This window comes from Dromaius novaehollandiae, chromosome 2 (genome assembly GCF_036370855.1).
Source record: "Dromaius novaehollandiae isolate bDroNov1 chromosome 2, bDroNov1.hap1, whole genome shotgun sequence".
Classification (NCBI taxonomy): Eukaryota; Metazoa; Chordata; class Aves; order Casuariiformes; family Dromaiidae; genus Dromaius; species Dromaius novaehollandiae.
The window spans coordinates 83,304,200-83,332,198 of NC_088099.1; the positions used below are offsets into that span (position 1 = coordinate 83,304,200).

Genomic DNA, 27,999 nt, shown 5'->3' on the forward strand with positions numbered 1-27,999 from the left:
ATGTGCTGGCGCCCGCACGCCCTTGTGTTTTCGGCGCTTTTCCGATGGCGACAGGGACCGCTGTTGGCCAGCTGGGCCCGTGGGGCCCCTCCTTCCGCTTCCGCGCGGGGCGGAAGGAAGTGCGGGAGGCTCCTTCCGGCGTCGTGACGCGCCGGGGCGGAGGGATGCTGACGGCCGTGGCGGCCGGCGTCGCGGAAGCGCCTGCGGAGCGGCGTAAGGCGGCCGTGGTGGGGGGCGGAGCGGGGCTCGGCCCGCGCGTTGGCGTCTCCGTGGCCGTAACCGCGGGCGCGTCTCTCTGCAGGGAGCGTGCCGGCGGTGCGGGCCCGGCCCGGCGCCCCGCGGCGATGAGCGGCGAGCGGCATGAGCGGCCGTGGCGGGTGGGCCGCCTGGGGCTGGGCGCCCCCGCCGGGGCCGCGGCGCCCAGAGGGTCTGGCGAGCGGCGAGCGGGAGCGGCGGCGGCGACGGTTGCATCAGGCGACGCTGATCGGTTCCGGGTGCAGCGGCCGGTAGCGCAGAGGGTCCCCCGAAGGTGAGGCCCCTGCCGCGTCCCTTCGCGGCAGCGCGCGGGTCTGACCGAGTCTGGCTCGTCCTCTTGAGTTTTGTCCTGTCGGACAGCTTAACAAGTATGGCGGCTGTAGTGTGAAAGCGCGGTAACTTCTGAGAAAGAAAGATTCCCCATGAGAGTGGGAGGCTTTGATTTGAAGGTAGAAGCAGCCTGTTGTAGAGCTGGAAGGGGCATAGCTTATAGCTCAGATATCCATTCAGGGGGGAATGTCCTTGGTAGCAGTGGTCAAAATTGCTCAGAAGAATATGAATGTAGCAGCTGCAAAACCATCCATAATTTTTTATTTGTTTTGTTTTTTAATCAATTTAAGATAAATATCCCTGAAAACTTATCGTCTAGGCACATCCTAAGCTTTTGGAGAGCTTCTAGAAGGAATTGTGTAAGGTCTTTTCCCCATGTTAACTTTAAACAACAACAACAAAAAGGAAGGAACAGTAGATCAGTGGGTTTTTGCACTTAAGCGTGAATCCTGGTGCAGTGAAGAGCTTCACTAAGCAGCAGGCAAGTTAATAAAAATGTTTCTCTGGCAGGATTGAAGCTCGTTTCCTTGGGGTTTCTATTAGGCCTAAAGTTTTTATGTGATTGTGTGTTTTGAGAAGGACAAATGTTCAATCTGGGCCCTAATTCCAATACCGGCAGTGTTTGAGGAGCTGGCACAGAATAGGCTTTGTATGAAATAAAATTGCCCTGCCTAGGAGGTGGGTTTGAAAATAGTTTGAGTACTGTGTTTTCCTACTAACATATTCCCCTTTTTTTCCCTTTTTTTTCTTTTTTTTACACTTTTGCATATTTTAAGTATTCTCTGAATCCTCATCATGAGATAACTATCAAAATACTGTAATTTTCATAAAACTGTGCTTTTGTTCTTTCACAAGAGATGCTCTTCATATATTTCTGAATTCTTCAAAGCCAGGATAGGTTTCAAAGGTGGATGACTGAACCCATCAGCCTTTCTGCGAGTGCAGATGAGACTCAGAAAAAAGATACTATGTCAATACAGTTGATGAAGCATGCAAAGGAAGTTGATGTTCCTTGTAATGAGCTTGGTTCAGCAAGTATGTGTACTGACTGGAAAGAGCAATCTACATCAGAAATAAGAAAAGAATATGTACACAGAAGCACTGGAAAACTTGAGAAGATGGATATGGTTAAATCACTTATGGCAGATCAGGATGTCTACAAAAACTGTGAAGTAAACTCGTCTGTGTCTAGTAATCCTTCAGCAATGGAGTCATCTGTGGATAGGTGAGGATTTTATGTTGTTACAATAACAGTCTTCCTATAGAAAGAAATGCTTTTACTTTGGGCGGGGGTGATGGTTGTCTGAATATTAGCAAATTTATGTGTGTATATATATATGTATATAAAAATATCTTAGTCAAATAGGCATAAAGCTCAAATCTTTAATTTTTTTATGTGAAGGCCAAATAATCACTTTAGAGAGAAGATTTTTATCATTTATTAGTGGTCCTCCTTCCCAATCTACTGAAATAACTGCTATGATATTAAGCCCTTTCAGGTAGGATGCAGAGCATGGGAGACTGGAAGAACTTGACATAGATACTTGGGTAGCTTGGTTTTAACCTTGTGAATGCTTTTTTAGGTGTAGGGGTAACTGGAGAAGGCTCTATTTTTTATTTTGTGTGCGTGCGTGCATGTATTTTAATCCTAACACTTCAGAAATTCATGTTAGTGTGCTTAATGCATGATGTCTTATGAAATATACTGAATATATATCTATATGTTGGCAAAAGTGCAGTTAAGGATTTTCAAGGTTCTGAATTTTTAAATTAGTTGCTATTTGGTGTACTAATTCTTGCTGATCTAATGTATAAATTTACCTAAACTATTAATAGTAATGAGCTTAATCTCTGGCATTAAAAAACATAGATATTCATTCCTTCATAATAATAAATGGAAAACTTGGATTTTGCTTTCATATGCAGTATTTTAAATCATAGGAGCTCAAGTCCTGCCAATCCATTAGTATAAAGCTGCTTGTATTTGTGTCCTTACTGCTTCTTTCCCTTTTTTCTAGCTTAGTTTTGCTTGCTATCAAGACTTTTTTTTTTTCTTTTTGTATGTGCAAAGCCCAAGATACTCAGGTAGAATCTGACACCCTCTTTTCCTCAGTATCTTTGGTTCAGCAGTATCTTGTTGTTGTTTTAGTTTAACAATTTAAATGTTTGTATGCCACACTGCTTGCTAGTTTATTTTCTTTTTGTGCCTGTTTTGTTTTCAGTTATTTCATGTTTGCACAGCAGTTCTTTGTGCCTTGCTGCACAAAGGGGTCCTCATTTCTGTTCAGAGCAGCAGACATGTTCTCAGTTATGGCTGTGACGCACCACAGGGTGCGTTCCCCAGTAGCTGTTGGAGTCGCTGCCTCTGCCATGTTGGAAGCTTCCACCCAGATGGACCTTCCGACGGAGGAGGCAGCTCTGCAAGTTCCAGGCTGCAGGGAGCCCCTGGGGCTTCTCCGTGAGGCTGGGGCTGACAGTCATCCTTCCTGCAGAAGGTGGCAGTTGTTGATGAGTTGTGTTGCTAAGTCAAGAAGTTATGGGAAGGAGGCAGCAGGCTGCAGGCAAGCAAGAGATAGACAGCATATTCTCAGAGACCCTACAGCTTCAAAAGCCTCAATCTCTATCAATTGTGGAGACACATGTGGAGTCTGTGCCTGGTGAGACAGTAAATGGTAACTGAGGAAGGCAAAGGCTGGTGACTTTTCGTACCAGGAGGAAGGTTCTTGCTCTTCCTGAAGGCTTGTGACTACTGAGCAAGTTAATTGCCCTCAAAGCTCAGGAGGAGCTGGGCATGCTTTAGAGTGAAGCATCTGGGCCAATGGACCCTGCACCATGCAGGAGCACCTGGAGGAAGCTGTGAGTGATAGTAGCGGATGACTTTCTGCTGCAGAGGACAGAGGCACTCATCTGCCAACCTGTCCTCCTGTCTAGAGAGGTTTGCTGCTTGACAGGGGCTCAGATCCTGGATGTTGTGGAGAGACTGCCAAAGCTTGTCCACCCCTCTGACTATTAGCCCCTGGTGCTCTTCCATGTGAGCACCAATGATACTGCCAGGCACAACTTGGAAAGTATCAAATGTGACTACAGAGCTCTGGGGGTGGTAGTCAGGGGCATGGGGGCCCAGGTGGTTTTCTCCTCAATCCTGCCGGTGAGGAGGGAAGAATGCAAGGAGGAGTGGATGGATAGAGAGTCAACAGTTGGCTGCACAGCTGGTGTTGGCAACAGGGTTTTGGTTTCTGTAACCCTGTGTCATGGGACCCTGTTTGAAGATCAACACCTGTTTGGGAAAGGTGGGATCCACCTGACTAAGTGGGGCAAAAGCATCTATGCCAACAGGCTTTACCAGCCTGATAAGGAAGCCTTTAAGCCAGGAAAGACAAGGGAAGGGTAGAGTTACAGAGACCACACAATCAACAAAATGAGCCTTAAGTGGGGGTGCCTCAAGCATTTGCATGCAGGCAAGGAAGTGCCTAGAAGACAAGACCATGGGGAAACATCTTGCACTCTTTATGGGAAATCACCATGTTCAGATGCCTCTCTGAAGTGCCTGTATGCAAATACACACAGCATGAGGACTAAACAGGAGGAGTTAGAGATCTGTGTGCAGTTGCAGGACTATGAACTCGTTGTAGATATCGAGATGTCAGATAGTTCACATGACAGATATGCTGCGATATATGGGTGGAAACAGACTCTTTAGGAAGGACAGGCCTGGAAGGCAAAGAGAGGGAGTCACCCTTTATGTGAAAGAGCAGCTGCGATGCATGGAGCTCCGCCTAGGAGCGGACCATGGGCTGACAGAGCTTATGAGTAAGAATTAAGGGGCAGACTAATGTGGGTGACACTGTTGTGGGTGTTTGCTACAGGCCACCTGATCAGGAAGAAGCAGATGAGGCCTTCTGCAGGCAGCTGGAATAAGCCTAACATTCACAAGCCCTGGTCTTAATAGCAGACTTTAACCACCCTGGTATCTGCTGGAGGGACAACGTAGCAGGATATAAGCAATCTAGGAGGTTCCCCAAGGGTGTGGATGACAGCTTCCTGATACAGGGCCCTTCCTGTGATAGTAGTAGAGGAGCCAACGAGGAGAGGTGCCTTGCTGGACCCCTTACTTAAAAAAAAAAGAAGGGCTGGTTGGAGACGGGAATGTTGGGGCAACCTTGGCTGCAGTGACCATGAGATGGTGACATTCAGAAACTGCAAGGAGGGAGTAGGGCAAAAAGCAGGACCACAACACTGAACTTGAGGACAGCAGGCTTTAGCCTTATTATGGAGAGCGGGCAAAAGGCAGGAGCAGCCGGGTCATGAAAGCTACTGCCCTCCCTGGGCCCAAAGCATCCAGGAGGTGGCCCTGAAACACCCAGAGCAAAGGGGAGAGGCAGGAAGAGACCAGGAGAGAGGGGAGCTTGTGGGCGGGGTAACAGTGAGCCAGCAGGGGTGCTGACTGTGATGTCAGCACTAGCACAGCAAGCTGATTGGCCAGCAGCGGTCCCGTTGGGCCTGCCTTGTGAGGTCATGGAGCGCCTCACCAAGGGCAGCCCTTGATGAGGCTGGGCTGGCAGGCGGGGCAGGGCTCAGAGGCAGCAGGCAGGCAGAGGAGCAGGAGCGCCTGCTGAGCCCCAGTGGTGGCCATCGATGGGGAGAGCAGGTTTCCGCTTGCTCAAGGCTCTGGTGGTCATGATGCTGTGGGAAACCATCCCCAGGGGCAGAGGGGCCCAGTGCAGCGGCCTCCTCTGCACAGCCAACCTCTGCTGAGAGCAGGAACAGCCCATTGCCATGGCCAGCGGGAGCGGGAGAAGGCCCCCGGGCCTCAACAGGGAACGGCTCACCGAGCTGCAGCACCAGAAGGAGAGCTGTGGAGGTGGAGATGGGCCTGGACTCCCTGGGATAGCAAGAGCAATGTTTCCTGGGCTCCCAGGGAGGGCATGAGGAAAGCTGAAGCCCAGGCAGCAGGGAAAGCAGTGCGGCATGGGAAGAAGGGCAAGCGTCTGGGAGGGCGGCAATGGTGGACGGAGCAAGGAGCCACAACAGCACTGGTGAGCTGTGTGACCCACATCTGGAAGATGTTTTGGAGGGGGTCTCGCTTTGCCAGGAGGAGGGAGCTGCAGTGGAGGGTCGAGGCACAGAGCCGGAGATTGCTGTGCTCAGCTCACCTTTTCAGCAGAGCTGGCACCGAGGAAAGGCAGCCAGCCGTGGCCGGGAAAGAGGGCCTGCAAGAGGGACATAGCTCTGAGCCCTGCAGTTGTCGTGGCAGGGCACGTGTAGCGGGCCCCCGCAGTGCTGTGGGGCCCCCATTGGCTGTCGGTGCTTATGTTGTCGGGAAGCAGGTGGGGATATGGCGGGGACCTGAGAGAGGAGGCGGTGACCTGGTGCAGCCCATGGGAGCGTTGCTCATCTGCCCGAGGTGTCTAGTGCCAGAGAGCTGCTGAAGGGGCCCGTGGCTGTTGAGGTGCAGGGCTGCAGGGAGGGCCTGGTGCTGCTGCCTGGGCTGAGCACGGGGTGAGACGCCAGGGGTGGGCCGTGTGCCCTGAGGGGAAGGGGCCGCAGGAGGAGCTGAGCAGGCTCTGCTGCGGCAGGGAGGTGAGCAGGAAAGCGGTAGGATGGCAGCAGCGATGCTGCAGGGGCAAGGGCTGAGGCCTGGGTCTCCAGAGCAGGCCAGCCAAAGGCAAGGCTGAGCGAGGACAGGCAGCCTGGGAGATGGGGAGCTGTGGCAAAGGTGCTCAGGCGTGCTGGGAGGTTTTCCGAGAGAGCCTGCTGCAAGCACCATCATGGCAGCCCTTGGGTCTGCTCAGGCAGAGGCGCAGGCAGCGCCGGAAAGCAGCCAGGATGGGCAGTGAGCTCTGGAGAGAGCTGCAGTGCTCCAGAGGAGAAGCGTGTGAGAGATGGCAAAGGGGAGAGCATCGCAAAGGGGAAGTGGGGCAATAGGACGAAGGTGGGCAGAGGTGTGTTTCGGAAGGCAGAAGCTCTGCTGGAGCTGAAAGTGGCAAGAGAGGTCAGGAATCCCTGGAGAGGCTTCCACGGGGATGCCGGTAGGAAGCAGAAGGGCAAGGAAGCTGTGGCTGTGCTGCCCAGTGGGGCCGGCAAGTTAGTGACAAATGACTGAGGAGGGTCCGCAGAAGTCACTGCCTTGGTGCGCTTGGTCGTCAGGACTGAGCTCAGCTGCCCCTCTCCACAGCAAGGAGCAGAGGTAGAGGAGGGCCAAGTCAGGGACCATGTGTACAAAGGAGACCTACACAAGTCCACAGGACCTGGTGGGATGGATCCAAGGGTGCTGGGAGAGCTGGCTGGCAGGCTTGCAAAAGCACTGCCTACCAGCATTGAAAGCTCATGGAGACGTGGGGAAGTCGTGCTGCCTGGAAGAGGGCAACTCTTGCAGCCCTCTGCAAAGAGGCCCAAGAGGAAGCTGCGGGAAGCAGCAGAGTCATTTTGGCCTGCCTTCAGTTGCGGGGGAAAGTAAGGAAGCAGTGCTCAGGAAAGCTACCTGCAGGACGGGCAAGGGCAAGAAGGTGCCTGGGTGGAGCCAAGAGAGCTTTACCAAGGACGCATGGTGCTTGATAGCCCTGGTTGTCTTCTACGAGGAAACGACTTGCTGAGGAGATGAGTGAGGTGGAGGTGTGCATGTCGTCTCCCTTGATTGTAGCCAGGCTTCTGACAGGCTCTCGCGCAAGGGGAGCCCTGTTGCCAAGCTGGGAGGCTCTGGCCAGGACAAAGGGGCCCCGAGGAGGGTGGCAAATGACCTCAGCTACGGAGCTCCAAGGGTGCTGGTTACTGCTTCCGAGTGCAACAAGGGGCAGGTGTCAGGCGTGGAGGTGCTCGCAGGCTGCTGCTGGATCCTGTACTAGTCAGGATCTTTAGGAAGGCTCAGGGTGCCAGGGTCAAGTGCACACTCCCCACCTTTGCGGGTGACGCCCACAGCGTGGCAGGAGAGGTAGCTCTGCTGGTGGAAGAGGCACCGTGGGGAGAGACTGCGAGATGCTGTGCGACGGGGCCAACAAGACCGGCGTGAGGTGTAGCACGGCTCCGGGCAAGGGCTGCCCACCTGTCACCGCATCATGCCAAGCAGTGGCACCAGCTGAAGGCATCCGAGCTGGCCACGCCTGAGCCAGGCACAGCATCCGAGGAAGCCGTCCGTTTTTGGAGCGGGCTTGCTGTTGAAGGGGGCTTGCTGCTTGCCAGGGGCTCCGATTGGGGGTGCTGTGGAGAGAGCGCCGAGGCTGATCTGGCCCCCTGGCTCTCGCCCCCGCTGCTTATCCTCGTGGGCACCAGCCATCGTGGCGGGGGAGATGCTGCTCATATGTAGAGTGGCTCAGTGGCCTCTGAGCTGATGGCGTTGAGGCTGCTGTGAGGAGGGAGCAGGGCAAAAAGCAGGATCACAACAGTGGGCTTGAGGAGAGCAGACTTTGGCCTCATCGGGGAGCTGCATGGAGAGCGGGTGACAGGCAGGAGCAGCCAGGCGGCCCAGAGCGCCCAGGAGGTGGCCCTGAAACCCCCAGAGCCAGAGCACAGGGGAGAGGCAAGAGGAGCCCAGGAGAGAGGGGAGCTTGTGGGCGGGATAATGGTGAGTCAGCAGGGGTGCCGACTGTGATGTCAGCACTAGCACAGCAAGCTGATTGGCCAGCAGCGGTCCCGTTGGGCCTGCCTTGTGAGGTCATGGAGCGCCTCACCAAGGGCAGCCCTTGATGAGGCTGGGCTGGCAGGCGGGGCAGGGCTCAGAGGCAGCAGGCAGGCAGAGGAGCAGGAGCGCCTGCTGAGCCCCAGTGGTGGCCATCGATGGGGAGAGCAGGTTTCCGCTTGCTCAAGGCTCTGGTGGTCGGCATGCTGTGGGAAATCATCCCCAGGGGCAGAGGGGCCCAGTGCAGCGGCCTCCTCTGCACAGCCAACCTCTGCTGAGAGCAGGAACAGCCCATTGCCATGGCCAGCGGGAGCGGGAGAAGGCCTCCGCGCCTCAACAGGGAACGGCTCACAGGAACGGCTCACTGAGCTGCAGCACCAGAAGGAGAGCTGTGGAGGTGGAGATGGGCGTGGACTCCCTGGGAGGGCAGCAGCCGTGTTTCCTGGGCTCCCAGGGAGGGCATGAGGAAAGCTGAAGCTCAGGCAGCAGAGAAAACAGTGTGGCCTGGGAAGAAGCACAGGTGGCTGTGAGGGTGGCAGGGATGGACTGTTCTGTGATCAAACTTTTACTTTAGTTCTGCTGTGTTGTCAAATATTTTAATGGAAGCTAATGAGAGGTTTTAGTTTCTGCATTCTTGGTTCTACAGATTTACTTAGCTGAATTTTTGCTAGGCTAGTATAGTATTAAGATATGCTTTCTACGCTGAAATGAAATAGAGTTCCTGTTGTTGTCCGAAAAGCGGATTTGTTGCCCGGTGTGCAATGAGCCAATAATTACACACTCAGGAGAGACATTTATTTATTTATTTCAGAGTTGCGCAAGCCTGGGTGCTCGGTGGTTTCCCACAAATCAAGCACACCTCCCCAACTTTTCAGGTAGCATTTATACAAACAAATTGCCAGATTTGCGACTTTCCCTTGTACACTGATTGGTTAGTGATTTCTTCATTCCCTGGGTCCCACCCCTGCTTCTCAAGGTCCTGATCAATTAACACTGCCCCAGCTAGGTCAGTAGACGTTATCTCCCAAGGTCCTGAGGAAGAGGACATAATCCAGACCCCTTAATTAACACTGTTTCAACAGTGAGAGGAGGCTTTGCTTCCCAAGGTCCTGGCGCCCAAGCAGGCCTTATTTCACAGCCTTGACATCCTCCCTTTCGGAGAGTGGGGCACAGGAATGCAGACTGCTTGTAACTCCCTTATCTTTCCAGCCTGCACCAGCTCTGAGGCCTTTTCTTAACGAACTAGGAGCGCGGCCTAAGGCTTCAGCAAATTTAGCTACTTATGCTAAGCAAGTGTGCGGCTACTCATGCTAAACAAATTCTATCTAAGATAGAAATTATCCAAATCTACCTACTTCAAACATTCTTTCTGAGCTTCTCAGGGTTGTCTTGTAACAATTCCCCCCTTTGAGACTTATATGATCATTTTCATATTAGTCTCACTCTTTTAAAATCTTTCCCATATTAGTTTCATATAACACTTAGAAATACATTGAATCACTACATAAACGCATACAAAAATTACTAGCATCAATCCTAGAATTGTTAAACATTTTTTTAACCCATGAGCTCACATCAGGGAACCAGGAAGTCAACCATTTCCATATTTCTTCAAATCCGAAAGAAGTATCATCTTTCTGAACCTCATGTAAGATTTCAGTCTGCTTCCAGATTTCATTGAGATCGGTAGAAATTCTCCCGCTTTGATCCACATATACACAGCAACTAGTATTTATTACTGTACATACTCCTCCCTGAGATGCCAATAACATATCTAGAGCCATTCGGTTTTGGGTACTTATTTTAGCAATTTCTGAAACCTCCTCTTGTAAAGCTGCAATGGCATCAGAGGTTTTATTCCCTATTTTTTCAATAACTGCTGAAATATTTACTATTGCTTTTTCAAGTTCGCTCACTCCCAATTGTGGAAACAGCCACCTTACGAATGACTGAAACCGAGTAGGTCGATCCATTAAAGGATTATTGACCCTCTTTTGTCTCCTCATGAATGTTCTTAGCCAGGATTTTTGATATTTATTACTTAGTTCTTTTCTTATAGTAACATTAGGGATTATTGCCCCTAAAGTACACGTCCCTGACCAATTAGGAGGTAGCACTTTTCGTGCCTTGTTCCCACACAACCAATACCATCCACTACCTTTCGGAACATGCCACCCATTTAGTTCCTTACTTGGCCATTTATAACCTATTTCAGGTATATGAGAGCAATTTTTATAACCTCCCACCTTAATGGCTCCAGTACAGTTGATCGGTTGCTTTCCATAGGGTACAGTTTTTTTCCCACCATCTATTACTATTATTACATCTTCGGACACATTGATAATAATCTCCTGTCACACTCTGGACTTCCCATTCCTGTTCGGTTGTTTCATTATATTTCGTTTGATCGCTATCATTTCTTATCTGTTTCGTAAATTCCATAAAGGAAAAATTAAGAGGCACTCCAATTAGGGGAAAGCCCTTATTGGAATGTTCAGGGAAGTGGGTACACACCCAGCAATCCTTCTGGTTAATTATCTTCATAGATTTCGTAATTACTTCCAAATGGAGATTATGGCTCCAAAATCCTTCCTGATTCCCTTTAATTGTTTGGCTCAGGTAACTTAGAAAAACTAACCACCACATTTCTCTCCTGGTTATTTGGGAGAACATCATTTTTACACAGATACCATAGATACCATAACAACAATATTAACCCTATTCCTAACAAACAGATTAAAGCAATTCTTTCCTGAATACAATCTAAATTTAAAACCGATTCGCTTTCAATACAACTCATATATCTTTATATATTTTTAACTTTAAAGGTTGAACTTGTTCAGCTTTCCACGTCTCTCGAGGTACTGCTTTCACTCGGGTGTAGTGGATCCAGGAATCAGTTCCCTGCAGTTTCACAGCAGTATTTGTTGTTAGCAGTACAAGATACGGTCCCCTCCACTTTTCTACCAACGGCTCGTCCTTCCAGGTCCGAAGGTATACTTGATCTCCTGGCTGGAATGAATGTACAGGTGAATCTAAAAGTACAGGAGATCTTAACTGGATGTACCTACGGAGAGAAGTAAGAACCTTTGCCATAGACAAGAGATAATCACTTAAAATTTGATCGCCCTTAACGTGCATTTGAATTTCATTTCCAGTTAAATTTACAGTGTAAGGTTTACCATACAGAATCTCAAATGGACTAACTTTCTCCCTAACCCTTGGGGTTATTCTGATTCTTAATAATGCCAGAGGTAAAACATCAGTCCATTTCATCTGAGTCTCCTGACACAATTTTCCTACCTGTCTCTTAATGGTTTGATTCATTCTTTCCACTTTTCCACTGGATTGTGGCCTCCAGGGGGTATGTAAGTCCCATTTAATTTGTAGTATTTTTGAGATTTGCTGTACTATTTCTGCTATAAAATGAGGTCCTCTATCTGAAGAAAACCCTTCTGGTACCCCAAATCTTGGTATAATTTCTTTTAATAACATTTTTACTACCTCCCTGGCCTTATTGGTACGGCACGGGAAAGCTTCAGGCCATCCTGAAAAGGTGTCAACAATTACCAACAAATATTTATATCCATTACATTTTGGTAATTCAGAAAAATCAATTTGCCAGTAATCCCCGGGCATAAAGCCCCTTTTTACTTCCCTTGGGGGGGGCTTCTTCTGAAACACATTAGTCCATTTTCCCTCTGATAATTCCAGAGCCAGGGCTAAAGCAATCAGTTCTGCTTTCTGGGCAGATGTATTTGCTGGTAGCGATCTTGCTTCGATTTCTCCTTCCAAAGTGACAACAGCGTATCCGGCCCTTCTTTCTCCCTTTACTATAAAACTGCTCCCATCGGTAAATAATTCCCAGTCTGGATTCTGCAATGGAACATCTCTCAAATCTGGACGGCTGGAATATACTCGCTCAATAGTTTGCAGACAGTCATGAGCCAACCTCCCCTCTTCATGGACTGGTAATAGAGATGCCGGATTAAGGGTATTAGACACCTTCATGGTTACATCTTCTTGCTCAAGTATCACTGCCTGGTACTGCACCATCCTACTTGGGGATAACCAGTGATGCCCTTTTTGTTCTAAAACTGCTGCAACAGCATGTGGCACATAAACAGTCACTTTTTGTCCCAATGTCAATTTCTGTGCCTCTTGTATTAACAGCACAGCAGCTGCAACTGCTCTGAGGCATCCTGGCCACCCTGCACTCACTTTATCCAGCTGTCTTGAAAAATAAGCCACAGGTCTTTTCCAATTTCCTAAAGTCTGTACAAGCACTCCCAAAGCCTGGTGCCCTCTCTCATGTACATAAAGCTCAAATGGCTTTGTTAGGTTCGGAAGTCCTAATGCAGGGGCACTCATGAGAGCAATCTTGATTTCATCAAATCCTTTTCGGCACTCTGGAGTCCACTCCAGCAAGTCTCCCGGCCCCTTAACAGCTTCATATAAAGGCTTTGCCATTAATCCAAAATTAGGTATCCACAGGCGACACCACCCAGCCATTCCTAAAAATCCCCTGAGTTCTCTTTTTGATTTTGGGGGGGCGATCTGACAAATCGCTTCTTTTCTTTCGATTCCTAATTTTCTCTCCCCCTGGGATATTTCAAATCCTAGATAGATTACGCTTTCCTTCATGATCTGTACTTTTTTCCGAGATACCCTGTATCCCGCTGTTCCCAGAAAATTTAATAAACTGATGGTTGTTTCTCTACATTCTTCAATAGTGTCTGCCCCCAGTAAGATATCGTCCACATACTGTAATAAGGTAGTGGTCTCTTTCTTACCTTGCCATAATTCTAATTCTTTTGCAAGTACATTACCAAAAATTGTAGGACTGTTCTTGAATCCTTGAGGGAGTACTGTCCAGCACAACTGCATTTTGCGTTTCGTTGTAGGACTTTCCCACTCAAAGGCGAATAATTGCTGACTTTGTTCCTCCAAAGGGATACAGAAGAAAGCATCTTTTAAGTCCAATACTGTAAAATAGACGTTGGAATCATTTATCGTTGTTAACAAAGTGTATGGATTGGGTACCACCGGGTGCACATCAGTCACTATCTGGTTAATAGCTCGCAAATCCTGTACTAGACGATATTCTTGTGAATGTGGTTTTCTTACAGGCAGGATTGGAGTATTGTACTCGGATTGACATTCTCTCAACAGTCCATACTTTAAGAAATTATTAATCATAGGCTCCAGTCCAACACGGGCCTCTAACTTCATGGGATACTGTTTTCGCCTTACCGGTTTAGCTCCTTGTTTTAATTCCACCCTTACCGGCTCTGCACATCTGGCTCTTCCAGGTTTCTCCGTTGCCCACACAAAAGGGATTACTGCGTCCATTACTTCAGAGGGAATTTCACTTGGTCCATCCCCCACCTGTTCGGAATCCAGTGCTTTCTGCAACATATATCCTTGTGCCTTCCAGGCGTTACTTTGTGGAATGTGCACCTTAACTTTGTTTTGATCAAAGGTTATCTGTGCCCCCAGTTTATTCAGTAAATCCCTCCCCATTAGGGGTAATGGGCATTCTGGCATGTACAAGAATTCATGTGTTAACACTTTATTTCCTATTTCACATTTAATTGGTTGACAGAAAGGTTTAACCTCTCGCTTTCCCGTGGCCCCAATTACTGGCATAGAGAATTTACTCATTGGTCCCTTACAGCTATTTAGTACTGAGTATGCTGCTCCAGTGTCTACTAAAAATTTAACTGTTTCGTTCCCCAGCTTTACTGAAACCAGGGGTTCGGCTGGGGAATCCAATTCCTCAACCCCCGGTCCCCGTCAGTCTGAATCCTCTGTACCAATCATGAGCAAATCTGCCTCTGGAACAGATGCAGACTCAGGTTTCCAATGATCTGTTTGTCTCTTCGGGCACTCATTTTTCCAGTGCCCCTTCCCCCTGCAAATTGCACACTGATCTCTCCTTAGTGGAATTCCATCTCCCAAATTCCCTCTTACTCTATACCCTCTTCTACGTCCTTGTCCTTTCGGAAAACTCCCTCCCTGAGAGGGAGTTTGTGCTTGGGCAAATGCAGCTGCCAAGATTGCAGCATTTTGCCTCTTATCTTTCAGTTTCTCCTTTTGTTTTTCCTTTCTCTCCACTTCTTCCCTATTATTGTACACCTTATCTGCAATTTCTATTAATTGCGATATCGACATCCCCGACATACCATCTACTTTCTGAAGCTTTCTCCTTATATCTGGTGCTGATTGTCCTACAAATAATGTAGTAAAAGTTATTTTATTTGCTTCGTCCTCGGGATCCAAGTCTGTCCATTTTCGGGCAGTTTCACATAACCGCTCGTAAAATGCAGAGGGATCCTCAGTCTTACCCTGTGCGACTTGATATAGTTTTGCAATATTTGTGGGCCTAGGCACTCCATGCTTTACCCCATATAGTATTAACTGTTGGTACTGTTTAGTCATCAACCTGCCTGCCCCTGTGTTTTGATCCCAACCCGGTTCCCGGGTCGGCATAAAACGGTCTGGTCCGTCTCTGGCATTTTGCCTTTCATTTTCCTCTTGAGCTTTATCTAATACCATTCTTTTCTCCTCAGGTGAAAGCAAAGTATTTAAAAGCACCTGTAAATCCTGCCAATCTGGATTATGATTTTCAATTATCATTTTAAAGGATTGATACATCTTTTCTGGATTTTCTCGGTACGACCCGGCAGACTCCTTCCAATTCATTAAATCTGTGGTTGAAAAAGGGACCTTCACATACACAGGCATCCCGTCTGGTCCGACTGCTTGACGCAGCGGGGCCTGAATCACGAGATTTTGTTGAGCCCGAGTAGCCCGAGTTCTGCCTGCAATCGGGCTACATGCCTCACTTCCCTTATTTCTGCTATTAACACTATCTTGATCTCTTTCAGGAGAGACCAATAATTGTACATCCTCTTCCTCATCACCCGCTTTTAAACATCTTTTCCCAATGCTACAAGCAGAGCAACACCGAGACATTTTCTCTTTGTTTCCCATCATCATTAACACATTTGAATCAGAAATCAACAGCTTACATTTTTTTCTAGTTTCATGATCATTTCTCAGAGAGAAGAACAAATCTACATATGGGACCTCATCCCATTTGTTCTGTCTTCTGCAAAACAACATAAGTTGCAAGATTGTATTATAGTTTAGCATTCCCATTTCTGGCCATTTTTCCTCATCCTCCAGTTTATACATTGGCCACCACTGAGTACAGTATTCCTTTAATTTTCTCCTTGTTAAAGGATTCCCACCAAACTTTCTCCAATGTTTCAGGATGCATCCTAAAGGAGAACAGGAGGATACCCCCACAGATTGTCCTGTTCCCATATTACCACCCTTAAAAGAACGTTCTTACCAATTACGCTTTCGTACACTCCAGTCGTCACTGTCCAAACGTGTACAAAGCTTACCTTTGGTTACCACAACCAATTACCCTTGTATCATACCCTTTATGCAATGTCTCTTAATAATTACTGCGTTGCACCTTTGAGTCGCTTACCTGTTCCGACCAGGGAGGGTGCTCACGGAGTCCCCGAACAAAACGGTCGGTGCGCGCTGGAGTCTGATGAGCAGCGTCTCCCTGCCGGAACTGGTAAGACGATCCGGGCAAGGCTTTACAGCGAGGGTCCCACCTGGGGTGCCAGAAAACTGTTGTCCGAAAAGCGGATTCGTTGCCCGGTGTGCAATGAGCCAATAATTACACACTCAGGAGAGACATTTGCTTATTTATTTCAGAGTTGCGCAAGCCTGGGTGCTCGGTGGTTTCCCACAAATCAAGCACACCTCCCCAACTTTTCAGGTAGCATTTATACAAACAAATTGCCAGATTTGCGACTTTCCCTTGTACACTGATTGGTTAGTGATTTCTTCATTCCCTGGGTCCCACCCCTGCTTCTCAAGGTCCTGATCAATTAACACTGCCCCAGCTAGGTCAGTAGACGTTATCTCCCAAGGTCCTGAGGAAGAGGACATAATCCAGACCCCTTAATTAACACTGTTTCAACAGTGAGAGGAGGCTTTGCTTCCCAAGGTCCTGGCGCCCAAGCAGGCCTTATTTCACAGCCTTGACATCCTCCCTTTCGGAGAGTGGGGCACAGGAATGCAGACTGCTTGTAACTCCCTTATCTTTCCAGCCTGCACCAGCTCTGAGGCCTTTTCTTAACGAACTAGGAGCGCGGCCTAAGGCTTCAGCAAATTTAGCTACTTATGCTAAGCAAGTGTGCGGCTACTCATGCTAAACAAATTCTATCTAAGATAGAAATTATCCAAATCTACCTACTTCAAACATTCTTTCTGAGCTTCTCAGGGTTGTCTTGTAACACTGTGTGGATGTATTGCACCTCTTACCTAACTGGATTTCAGAACAGTTCAGTTAAATTGTTGCAGTATTTTGTTTACACTGGATATTAATCACTCAAGCAAGTTCTATCAGGCCGATTTTGTCAACTCCCAGAAATAAAACGAGGTACTAGCTGCAGAAGGAACATGACTATTGTTTTACACTGAATATCTTTAAATGACCTCAGTTAGTTTAAACAGTTGAGCACTTTTTCCTCTTTGTGCATTATATCCTAAACATATTCAGGGTTGTATTCCAAAGTAACTTTTTCCCCTATGAGATGCCTTGTAGAAACAGATTTGCTCATGCTTGGAGGATGAGGTTGTTGCTTTATATTTTAAATACTTATTATCACTTTCAGCCTGTAAGTAAGCTAAGCTAGAGATCACAATTGCTGTTGGATACCAAATTACTATTTTTCTTATAGTATTTTCAAAGTTATTAAATGTTCTTGAAATTCTTCATAAATCTTAATGGACCTTAATTTCTGCTGAGAAATAAGATTGGGCATCAATATTAACATCTGGCTGGTGCTACACTGTTCACAGGGGATAATTATCATTATTGTGGCTTTTTTTCATTCCAGGTCATACTGTTTTATGGAGTGCAGTCCTGAATATTTATTGTTTCCCATTTTCATTCATAATTTCTTAGTATCACTATGAATCAGATTTCAAGTGGCTACTTGAGCATCCAGGAAACCCAGGCCATTTTCCTATCATCAAAAGTCTGAAACTTTAATAAAAATGAAAGTTGAATTTCATATGATTGTACTGTAGGTGACAGCTTCCTGGGATTAACCTGTATTTGTCTTTAGCTCTACTAAACATGGCTTATCTTATTCCAAAAGGAATATATGCAAATGGATTAGAAATGTTACTCCCACCCCCCACCCCCCGAAGTTATTTAACAGTGTAATGAGAGTAATCTGATTATTGCCTGGCTATATTAATCCCTTTCTTGCAGCCTTCCTAACTGCTTGTTCTCTCCTAGGAGAGGAAAATTGGGCAGGGACACTACCTTTATTCCTCCCTGGGAGCTCCCAGGCATACTGTAGGTTACTGAGTAGTAGATAAGAAATTACCAATAGTAGTGGACAATGAATAATAATCTTACAGATTTCTTTTTGTGTGTGGATTTTCTTCAAAATACAACAGAACTCTGTCTGGTTAGGGGTAAGACTAAATGTTTTAGTAAGATGCTGGGTGGTGTCTTTTTGAAGTGCTTTATCTGTGAAACTGTGCTTAAACTTGCTTGCTAGATATAATTCTATGTCAAATGGCAGTCAGAATGAAGTTTAGAGGATTGCAATTTTCTGTCTTTGTGGGTTTTTTTTTTTTTTTTTTTTTTTAACACTGTATGGACCTCCTTTTTTGACAGTAGGGTTCACACCCTAGCTATGAGATCTTTTCTTGGTAATACTAGTCTGTGCACAGAAACAATGTGCTTTTAGGCCATCTTTTCCTCCCTTGTGGTCATAGGAGCTCAGAATGGCTGCTTGTAATTTCAGATGGAGACACCTGACTCTCTTAAGACAGAACACCTTGACCAAAAAGCTTGTATTATCCAAGGCAGGAATGTTTGGCTGGATTTGAATTAGCCTCTAGGCTGCAGTTTGGATTACACTTACTTCGAAAGAAAACACATTTCTATAACTTTAAAACCAGTGGTAGGTAGCTGGAGGCTTCCCATCCTGCTGTTCTGTCACATATGCTACTAGTTACTCGGCAGGTTACTAAGCGCCCGTAGAACATTGATACAAAGGTATTGTGAGTACTGAATTTTAGTTTCATGCTTAGATTGCAGTATAATAATAATAACATAAACGAATAACTAATAATACTAATAACTAAACATAATAAGGCATTTTTGGCTTTTATCTCTTGCTAATCTGTCCTGTAAAATTTACAAATATGAAGGGGCTTTAGCAGTCTGTAGTCTCCTTATAAGCAGCAGGGCAGAAATTTAGGCAGTGGTTCATTGCCAAAATACCTGTCATAGATAAGAGGGGCAGGAATTAGCAATTTTTAAAAAACTCTTACATCTAATTGTTTTGGGGAACTTATGGGTGGGGGGAGTTGGGCTTATGCAAATTTATAAGATGGAGGTCAAGTGAAGATCAAATCAGACTTGCAGAAAAACTTAAGTACTTATGTTTAGTGATGAACAGGGAAAAAGGTCAATGACTATAAGACTTGTGATGTTACATGAAGTATGTGTGAATTTTATTGCAGTGAGGAGGACATGTATCGTGATGCAGAAGAAATAGAGAGAGAGAAAATATTACTTGTTTGTGAGACGGGCTCTTCAGGTACATTTGACCTTTATTTGGCATTTCAAGTAAAATACTACAATTAATTGTATCACTAATTTGTGATGATTTGTGAACCCTCATTTCCAAGTTTTTTTGTGCACAGATGTCTGTGTGCACAATAGAAGTTACTTATCATGACTGAGTATACTGTACAGTTTAATTCCCAAAAGAATCAATTTTATGTAAAACTAGTTGCAATTAGTATACTTTTTCCTCTGTTCCTTCCTGTAGTTATTTTTTGAGAGTTCTTGAATCCTTTTAGAGTAGCGATACATCCTATCTTAGGAGTGATGTGCTTGAGAATTATCAATTTATAGTTGTTACAGAAACATCTGTTGTTGGGAATCTATGATAACTTCAGTACTATCTGTTGTGGAATGAAGACTCTTGGGATTCCAAGAAAAAACTGTATTCCTTGCTTTCTCCCACTGTTTTTGACTTACAAAGATCTATTATCTTTCTTCTATATGTTCTGGCTCCTGAATGAAGAAGAGAGTAATTTTCATCTAACGCTTTTCTCTGATTTCTAAGAAAATGAAGAGTATTTCATGAATTTCTGTTTTTTGCTGGTTTATATCTTTAGGGCAGGAGGAGTAGAGAGTGTCCACCCTTTTGTTGAACTGCGTCATCATTTTTGTTTAACTGTGGTTTTATGAGCAAGGAGATGGTGCTTTTTTTTTCCTCTGATACTAACAATTATTTAGTAGTTATAGGTTGTGCTATGTCAGTCTGTCTTCAGTTGACACCAGTTTTATTTTAAACAGAGAGTGTGTATTTAGAAACTTCAGTTCTGGTGCTTTTCTATGTTACTCTGTTTCACAGTTCTCTGTATAGTGTTACATATTCTATATTGACAGAATATAAACCAAGCATTGCACCTGAAATGGACATCATGGAATATTGCATAAAAGAATGGAGAGGCAATACACCAGTAGCAAAAAAGATGAAAAAGGTACAAGTTCTTTTTTAAATTTTTTTCTTATTTTTTGTTATTGTTTTCACTTACAAGTTTAGTAGGTGATTTCCTATGGGACAAGTCTTTAAAAAAGGAAATGCGATAGTAATATTTCCAGTGTCTGGTCTTTGAAGTGGCTAGCAACTGGAAGATTGTTCTGTTCATAGGAGTTCAGAATGTGTTGTTAGTAAGTCTACTTGTTGAGAGTGTAGGGTTTTGATTAATACAGTTCTTCATTACTATTTTCAGTTACAAAGTTTTAAATTTGGTTTATTGCCATAAAAATGGTAGGTTTATTGCCATAAAAATGGTAGGTTTATTGCCATAAAAATGGTAGGTTTATTGCCTGCTCAAGTGGCAGAGCAGATGACTGACTCCTTCTTGCAGAAGGAAAATGACTGAAGCTGGTGAATTGTGTGATTAGGAGCTTTAATGAATAAGTTCAGGGTTTTTTTATTTTCTGTTAGTTTTTGAGTTTTCATTCTAGCTCAAGAATAATGTAAGATAAAAAGCAGAAGCATGTGGGTTTTTCTTTTTTTTCCCCAAAGTAATTTCAAATTTTAAGAATATGCATGAGTAAACCTGAACTGTTTCTTGTCGTTGAGATGATCACTGTGTCACCTTCAAGATGTTAGTAAGAGGAATACAAATGTAGAGCTTTGGATCTTCTTAAGTCAGCCAAAGAGATGCACTAAGCTTCAGAAGTTATATTTCAACGCTGCTTTTTCTCTAAAGGCACATATGGGAACAGCAGGGAGGAGACAACTATGCTGAGGCATGTGTCAAGATATTTCAATGTAAACAGATTTTTCCCTGGGGAAAAACAAACTACGTATGACAAGTAAATGGCTAAACTATTGCTGAACTTCTTGTAAGCATGGTGTATTTTTAGCTTTAAATTCTTATGCTTATATGCGTGTTTACATTTTTTTTGAAACCTAAATGGGTTAGCTATGCAGATTTCAACAGCATTTCTGTTCTGTAGTCAGCAAATGCCATGACCATTATCTGCTTTTATTTCATTGGTTTCTTGTTTGTTGTTCAGCTGGACTGTGGTAGGTTTTTTTTTTTTCCCCCCTAAGCATGACTTGTGAAATAAAAGCATTTGAACTTCCCAAATGTTTAGTGGGTAAAATTCTTTTTGCCCTATCACTTGGTTTTGAATCTTGATCTATTTTCCAGTATCTTTTCTTGATGTCATGCACTGGTATCATAAATATTTATTAGCACTTTAATAATATTTGGATTTTGTGTTTTCTTAGGGATATGAAGCAGTTTCTCAAAAATTTGCATCTATAAGGAGAGTACGAGGTGATAACTACTGTGCTCTCCGGGCAACTCTGTTTCAGGCGCTAAGCCAAGCTACTCAATTACCAAGCTGGCTGCAGAGTGAGGACTTTACCATGGTACATGTCAATCTTGGATCTCCTGACAGTAGAGAAATATTGGTTCTGACCTATTTAATAATTTTATGATCTCATTTCTCTGTTATGCAGTATGCTAACTTCTCAATATCACTTAAAATTAAGAAGTAGAAGCAGTAAAAGGTTTCACACAAGACACCTTGTAGTAACTGAAAATATAGAGAATGTATTCTCATAAGTACATTTAGAAAAAACAGCTTTTTAAAATTCTCATTTATATTTTTGTGTGCTATGTATGGTCTCTAGGAAGTGTATTAACAAATTGGGTGATGCAGGCTTTTAAGAATGTGTGCATTGCTTGTGTCCTGAATCTTACTTAAAATAAGCGCAAGAGTAACTCCAGCTTCACATGAACAGTCCTTATGGAGCAGTGATGGACAGCTAAGAGACTTACTAAGAGGAGAAGAAAAATATTCCAGAACTTGTCTTGCCTCAACAAAGTCCATTCATGATACCAGTATTATCAGTGAACCTGCGAGAAACACGTAAGAAGTTGCCCACACCAGTGTGGCCCAGTTTAAGAGAATGAGATTCCAATCATCCAGGATGTTGCTGGGAATGTAAATGATGAATTGCTCTTGATACAGTCTCCGTGTTGTAGGCTAGCGGTCCACAGGGAATCATAATACTCTTACTGCCTTTCTATAACTTTAGGTCCATCTTAAGATTTCTCAGTTGTGATCACTACCACTGTTAAGTAAACTTCACTGACTTGTTCTTTTTGCAATTACTGGTAGAAGTATTTCTAGGAAATATGTTTCTCACAACGGCAGTACACTGTAAAAATTTTCCTTTTTTATAAAAATATTCTCCCAGCTGACAAGCCTTCGTGCATGGTCAAACTATAGAAGAAGAACCTGCAAACTTTTAAAAGGATGGGAAAACTTGCAGTTTTAACAGATGTTCATCTTTTTTCTTTTTCTACTGGTGTATAGGAAAAAAACTTGACATACAGTAATTAACATTTTTAAGAAAGGCTTACAATTTATTCAATAGAATGGTGCTGATTGAAAAGGTTAACTCAATGCATTGAGGACAGCAGCAGAGGGCATGTAAGAGAAATGCAGGTGGCAGCTAGTGATACACCTGAAGGCTTTTACAAAATTAAAGTGGTGATTACATGCATATTGAGTTTCTCCTAGTTGTAGGGATTGTTGGCATATAATCTTTAATTATTTAGTTCCATATGTCAAATTAGCATAACAAGCCTGGGGGGAGAGGGAAAGTGCTCTGTGTATGTCACAGATGAAATATTTGGTTGCCTTTAAACAGAACACTTTACTAATCAGGAGTCCTGATAAAACTAAAACAGGCTGGTAATGGTTGATGGTCTGTGTGCCACTTTGGTTGAATAGTTAATTTCATATCAGGCACAAGTTATTGTTCCAGTTCTAGCAGTAAAATGGTTTAATAGGTGAGGTTATTTAACTGGGCATACAACTACCGGGATGTCCTTCAAGAGAACTGTAAGAGCTCTTGACTGAGCAGGCATAGCATGTGAGCAGTAAAAAACATAGTTCTGAGGGTAAAGTATGTTCTGATACATCAACTAACCCTCAGCATATTTTCTTCTGTGTAAGAAAACTTGTTCTGTTGTGTTTTAATTAAGTTCCCTGAAAAGAGAAACACAGTTTGTGTTCTTGCGCTAAGTAGTTTGTACCCCACCAAGTTTTCTGGATTATCTGTCAGATACCTTCACATCTTTAATCTTCTCTTCTATTGATTCAGGGACATCCTCACACACACAGTCGCCATCACCTGCTGCTGGAATTAAAGGAAAGCTTTGAGTAACTTAGAGTGATTAGCGTTTCCAACACTTTTGTATTGAATTTCTGTTTAGATTATGCAGTAGTAACAGACTAGTATTCTGACTGTTACTCAACAAAAATTATAAAGAGCTAGTTGTGTTCGGTTATGCTTATCTTAGTATTGCATCTGCTCAGAAGAACATACTGAGGGATCATTTTAAGATTTAAAATGTAGAAGTGTATTGATTCAATAATGTTTAAGGTGGTGGCTTTTCTTTTCAAGATTTTTGACTGCCTTCTATTCCGTCAACTTGCAGCTTCCTGGAAAGTTGTTGAGCAAATATGACTGGATCAAGCAGTGGCAGCTAAAACAAAAACTGGGCAGGAAGACGGGAGAAATAAGTGATGAAATTAAAGAATATTTAATGCTATTAAGGAAAAAGGTTGGAAAAGTTTAAAGTTTTAATTTTTTTTTAGTCGTTTGCAAATAAGAAAAATTTTTGAATGTGGTGAATTTTGCATTAGGATGCTGTATGCATGAGGCAAAAAAAAATCAAGGAAAGAATATCTGTTCAGATCTGGTGAAGCTTTCTGGTTTTCTGCTGCTTGGTTTAGCTGATGCTGGAATTAATACAGAAACATATCTATAGAAAGCTACTGTAGTTTGGACAGGTCTTGGTGAAGAAATTTGTGTAACATGGGAATGTTTTCCCTCTGTTTCTTGTGTTAATTTTAAGGAGTGATAGGTAGTCCTTTGATTAAATGCTATTGCTACCTTAAACAGTACATGGAAAGAAAAAAATTACAGAATAATGCTGAAGTCATTTCAAAGGAATAATTTTTGTTCCATGTTTATAAATATTAGGTTAACATAACAGAAAAAGTCGTGCCCTTTCAGTGTTTGTAGTGTATTACTTAAAATTCCCCTGCCTCCCTTTTTAACTGCGGAACCTATTTATAAACTCTTCAATTGTTCATGTCTTATTGTATAGTATATGCATATTCTCAACTTTCTTGCTTAACTTTTAGAAATATTTTAAAGGCTGTTTGCATTTCAAGCAGTTTTAGAGAACGGGAATGAAATAAATATTTTGAGTAACTGAAATGTAAAGAATATAAAGGCTATAGGATTCATGATATAATAAATGAAAAAGCTATTATCTTTTTCCTGTAACAATATTTGTCTTTCCACCTTGTAGCAAATTTCCAATATCCCCCTCCTTTTTTGTTTTGGTTAAGGATTAACTGCTTTGCTAACTTGAGCAAATTTAGACTGACCCAACTTGGCCTTGGCAGAGCTACAGCTGTGGAAGTATTCTAGAGCACTTTTACAATGGATATTTTGAAGTTAAATTTTGAGTGCCTATGCTGAAAATTCACAATTAACAAGTGGCTTTTTGCAGCTCCTGAATGGTGATGACTGTTAGTTATGTCGACTGTGTGTCATTTTTATAGTGGAAGAATATCAGTGAAATCAAGGCTCCTAATGAGAAACAAGATGCTTGTGATGAATTGTTTAAAAATGAAGAGGAGGAGTACAGCCTGTATGAAGCTCTGAAATTTTTGATGCTCAACACAGCTATTGAATTGTACAATGATGATAAAAATGGAAGGAGGGTTCCTGTCTTCTCGTGGTTACTGTTTGCACGGGATACATCTAGCAACCCTTGTCAGTTAATGCATAATCACTTGAATCAAATTGGTCACAGCGGAGGCCTTGAACAAGTAAGGAGAGATTGTTGTTATTCTTCTGTTTGGGGTTCTCCATATGAAATGTTGATAGAAATGATCCAGCTTTTGTTAATCTGACTGCATTTAATGATGTAGCCTGATCTTTTGTTGGGTAAATGTAATAGAACTAGCTATTAATAAGAGCCTGTGAAGGCATTCCTTTTAAACATTGATTTTGTGTGGTAAATGAGACTTTGGTAACACTGTTTTTGGGAAGTATTGTATTTTATTAGTAGCAACAGTATGTTAGTCTCTTAATTGTTAATTCAACTATTTAAAAATATCATGATAAAACATAGCACTGTCCAATTATGAAGGACAAGATAATGTAAAGTACATACACTTGGTGAATTCTGATAAACTAATGACATTTGTTGCCTGAAGCTTTGTGGATATGATGTGTGTGTCACCAAAAACCAAACAAGGAAGCAAAAAAACCCCACCTTAGTGGTTAAGGGGGTGGGTAGTCTGAAAGATTCTAGAAACATCACTTTAAAAATTCGTATTAAGACATTGCCAGTAGCGTATTGCACCATTCAGTGCAACCTAGAAACTTGGAAGCATCGTTTTGTTCATGTTTATCGTCTTAAATTTCTGGTGACTCTAGCATTGATGAGAGAGGTTGCTGCTACTGCTACATTAGCTGGTCACTTGAAAAGGTAAAGCTGGAGTGTTGCTTGTTATGGTGACTTTTTTGCTGTCCAGCTTTGTCAATAAGTAATGTTTTATAGGGTATCTATTGACCAGTTCTATTTATTTCAGTGATATTCTTTGTTGTGAGTTATTTAGAACAGAACATGCTTGTCATCATTATAGACAAGATACAAGATTTTTCCATCTTATTCTGAATTCTCTCTGCTGATACAAACAGGCTTAGTCAGGGCTTTCTGTCTGTTGTTTGTGTGAACTGGAGAGTTCAGAGTACCTAATAATGACTCATGGCCTGAAACCTGTTGTCTGGTTTGGTGATTTAATGGGGATAAATGCTAATATAATTGAGTGTCTTTCCTAACTTTTTGTGGCAGTGGGGAAGTGAGTTTTTCAGTACAAAATAGCTTTTGATTAAGGAGTAATATCTCTACTATTCTTATGTCTAAAGAGCTCTGTGTTAAAGGCATGGTATCTTAGAAGAGGTATTTATGCAGTAAGTTAAGAATTGCTCGAATGACCGAGATACTGAACTGGAGATGCTCACGTATATACCTTCTCACTTATTTTTCTTCAAGTGTTGGGTTTTTTTCTTTAAAAAACTGCATAGTGGTAGAAATTGTTTTGGTTTAAGAGAAATGACTCATAAAAGATATGGTTAATTTTACGTATCTTATTTTTGCTTTTTTCTGATGTAGGTGGAAATGTTTCTCCTTGCTTATGCTCTGCAGTACACCATCCAAGTTTATCGACTGTATAAATATAATACTGATGAATTCATCACACTCTATCCAAATGATCCAAAGGAGGACTGGCCTGTGGTGACTCTCATAACTGAAGATGACAGACATTATAATATTCCAGTTGGAATGTGCCAAGAGACTATGTTGTAAACAAGTGATTTTGGCAGACAGATTTATGCTGTTTATTGAGGTTTCCAGTGCTATTTTGAAATAGGTTGATGATACATTAAGTCTGCAGCAGCTTGAAATTCATGTTTCAGAAGCTTGCATCTGAACTAAAATACCGAAAAAATCTTAAAGAGTAACTGAGTAGGAATTTTGCAAATATGTTTTTTGCTGCCTGTAAATTTCTTTTAATAGAGACTTAATGGTTTCCATTTTTGAAGGGAATGCAAAAATTACAGGTTCTCTTCTTAAAAGAAGGTAGGTCAGATTCACTAGCAAGAGATGAGCTGATCTTCTGTTCTTAGAACTAATTAGATAATGATGAATTGAAATTTCTGGAAAAGTAAGTTAAGTATCCTGATTGATTTTGATAATGCTGTTTAGAAGCAATTTGTATGACTGGGCCTTAGGAAGCGGTGTAATTCTGCAGTTGTAGCATAAAACCATGGCAGACATTAAGTTCTAAGAGAAATGTTTGTTAGAAGTTTCCTGATGCTTTGAGAGCTGTTCAGACATGAGTATCTTTTATTTAGAAGCTAGGCACGTGTTACACTGAAAACGAAGAGCTTTTTACCCCTTTCAGCCTCTTGAGAGGGTTGTAGCAGAGGGACTCGATAATCGGGGAGTATAAAAATTCTTTTTTAATAAGTCACAAATTTGAAACCTACCCAGAATTCTCTCTTCATTTATGATAGCTGGTGTGAAATGAACACATGCTACTTACTTCCATGTTTGTTATTACTGTTGTTGTAATGTTAATCTTTACAGGTAGCCACTATGGAGAACATAAAGATTTGAGTCTATCCAGACATTGCAGTAGGTGGAAATAAATTTATGGTGTGAATTGTTCTTTCTGCATGTGACAGTTCTCCTGTGGTAGGTTCTATATTGCTGATTAGAAGTATTAAACATACTTAAAATTGAAGGAATGCATAATATGTCAGATGCTGTCAGTGCTGGCATACCTTAAAAAAAAAAAAATCTTTATTTTTAGCTTAAAGGGGAAATGTGTTCTACAGATGATTCTCAGAACAAGTGAGTGAGATTTGATTTAAATGAAATGCCAGCCAGGCACAGAACACCTGACTCCCTTTAGAAGGCCTTCTTACACAAAAGGGATGAGGCTATAAAAGCTACTTTTCATTCAAATATCTTACAGGAAATGGCATGCAAAATTTCAAATTTTCCTGTTTAAACTTTTGAATTTTTTATTGTGAAAAACCATTACACAATAAGAATGTGTATTCACTACATTGTAAAATGTGTTTTAGCCACATTCTTAATGAGACCTATCATGTACTCTTAAGTGTGGTATTTATCATGTTATCTTCAGCTTTTAAAATGACTAGTCTGGTCTATTATATTGAAAAGGTTCTGGGAGCCACAAAGAAAAATAAACCAGGTAATCTTACAGTATTTTGTTTCCTTGATTTTTTTCTGTTTTTTTCTAGCTTTTTCTTGAGTTTTTAACTTTGAAATTCTTGTTAAAGTGAGTTATTTCTTGAAAGCTGCAGAGCATAATGTGTTTAAAAGGAATGTAATTATCAGCTTGCGGCTTGTTCATGGATAGCAAAGAAATTTCCTGAATTACTGTTATCAAAGTAACACTGAAGGAGGAAAAAAAAATAAATTTTGCAACTCTTTAAACTCTGATAGGAAAGTTTTCTTCTTGTTAAGTCATATTCTCGATTAAAACTAATTTACACAAAAGGTGCTAAAATGACATCTCT

General features: G+C 43.0%; 1 protein-coding gene across 5 annotated transcripts; it reads left to right on the forward strand.

Annotated features, from left to right (window-relative positions):
- OTULIN (OTU deubiquitinase with linear linkage specificity) lies at nt 1-27,685 on the forward strand. 5 transcript variants are annotated; one of them, XM_064506866.1, is made up of 9 exons: nt 150-213; nt 302-529; nt 1,475-1,810; nt 18,776-18,852; nt 19,713-19,807; nt 21,073-21,216; nt 23,300-23,425; nt 24,438-24,707; nt 26,060-27,685. In XM_064506866.1, exons 2-9 carry the CDS (start codon nt 345-347, stop codon nt 26,252-26,254), a joined length of 1,428 nt encoding a protein of 475 aa, XP_064362936.1. In that variant the 5' UTR covers nt 150-213; nt 302-344; the 3' UTR covers nt 26,255-27,685. The 5 variants fall into 5 exon arrangements, with proteins under 5 accessions (XP_025977643.2, XP_064362937.1, XP_064362936.1 ...); XM_026121858.2 differs by having other exon boundaries at nt 1-529; XM_064506867.1 differs by lacking the exon at nt 302-529 and having other exon boundaries at nt 134-213.
- Nucleotides 27,686-27,999: the final 314 nt, after the last annotated feature.